Source organism: Egretta garzetta, unplaced genomic scaffold (assembly GCF_000687185.1).
Source record: "Egretta garzetta isolate BGI_Z169 unplaced genomic scaffold, ASM68718v1 scaffold42, whole genome shotgun sequence".
Taxonomy (NCBI): domain Eukaryota; kingdom Metazoa; phylum Chordata; class Aves; order Pelecaniformes; family Ardeidae; genus Egretta; species Egretta garzetta.
In genome coordinates, this window is record NW_009258782.1 from 1,205,287 (window position 1) to 1,206,310 (window position 1,024).

The 1,024-nt window shown below is 68.9% G+C and overlaps 2 protein-coding genes across 2 annotated transcripts in view; one reads left to right on the plus strand and one right to left on the minus strand.

The window, feature by feature from the left end:
* FLII (FLII actin remodeling protein) overlaps positions 1-454 on the plus strand; it is a 10,431-nt gene extending 9,977 nt beyond the window's left edge. Inside the window, exon 30 of the mRNA XM_009649416.1 lies at positions 430-454. Coding sequence (XP_009647711.1) covers positions 430-454 — 25 coding nt within the window. The remainder of the gene's footprint in view (positions 1-429) is intronic.
* LLGL1 (LLGL scribble cell polarity complex component 1) overlaps positions 41-1,024 on the minus strand; it is a gene marked incomplete at its 5' end in the record, with an annotated part of 5,480 nt that continues 4,496 nt past the window's right edge. Inside the window, 2 exons of the mRNA XM_035889134.1 lie at positions 41-627; positions 876-955. Coding sequence (XP_035745027.1) covers positions 877-955 — 79 coding nt within the window. The remainder of the gene's footprint in view (positions 628-875; positions 956-1,024) is intronic.

The following is a 1,024-nucleotide window of genomic DNA, read 5'->3' on the forward strand; positions in this document are numbered from 1 at the left end:
GTCGAAGTAAAAACGCCCACCGGTGTCCCCCCCCCCCTGCTGCGTCCCCTCCCCGGGCTGCTCAAGCCCTCCGGTGCCCACCCGGGAGCCAGGGGGTCCACGCTGGGCTCCCCCGGGAAGGGAAGAGCCCCTGGGTGGCAGCCGGAGCCTCCCAGCAGGCAGGGGATGGGGCTGTAAACTGCAGGGAGCCGGGCATGTAAACACAGACCAGGGCATGGGAGGGCCGTGCCCGGGGGCTCCCGGACCCCCACCTCCCCCACAAAGGCCCCAAAACCAGGGGATGAGGGGGGTCCACGAGCCCCAGCCCTCCCCATGGAGCAGCAGCATCCCCCGGGAAGGGGGCTCTGGATCAGGGGACGGTGACACTCGACCGTGTATAAAAAAGAAAATCATCTTCCCCGGGAAGAGTTTGTGCACCATGGCCCCCAGCTCGGGGGTGGGGGGTGGGGGCTAGGGCCAGCAGCCGGGCAGGGAGACGTGGGGAGAATGTGCCGGAGCCGGGGCGCGCCGGTGATGTTAGAGAAGAGGCGAGTCTACGTTACACGGGGAGGGGGCGCAGGGGGGTCCAGTTGAGTCGCGCGTCCCGGGAATCCAAGCACTGAGATGGGCCGGGGAGGCCAGCGATGCCTGTGGGTGACACGGCCCCTGAGAAGGGGACCAGGGGGGTCCCCAGGACACACTGCCTCCCTGCTCCCCCCCCCTCCTCTACAAGCCCCAGGGACCACAGCCCCATCCTCCCTGTGATGGATGGGGATGCTGGGGCAACGCATTTGGGGTCCCAGCTCCAAACACCACGGCACCCCGGGGTTTGCAGCCGGAGCCGCAGCCCCACACGTCCCTGCGCCCACCCTGGGGACCACCGGCCCCTCACGCACCTCACTTGATGAGGATCCCTGCGGGCCGGGCCTCCTCCTCGCTGGCGTTCCTCAGGTTCTTCTCCGCTTCCTCCGAGGACCTGGGGCAGAGCGGGGTGAGAGGCAACCAGGGCAGCCACCGTGGCCTTTCAGTGCTGGTGGCAGCTGCC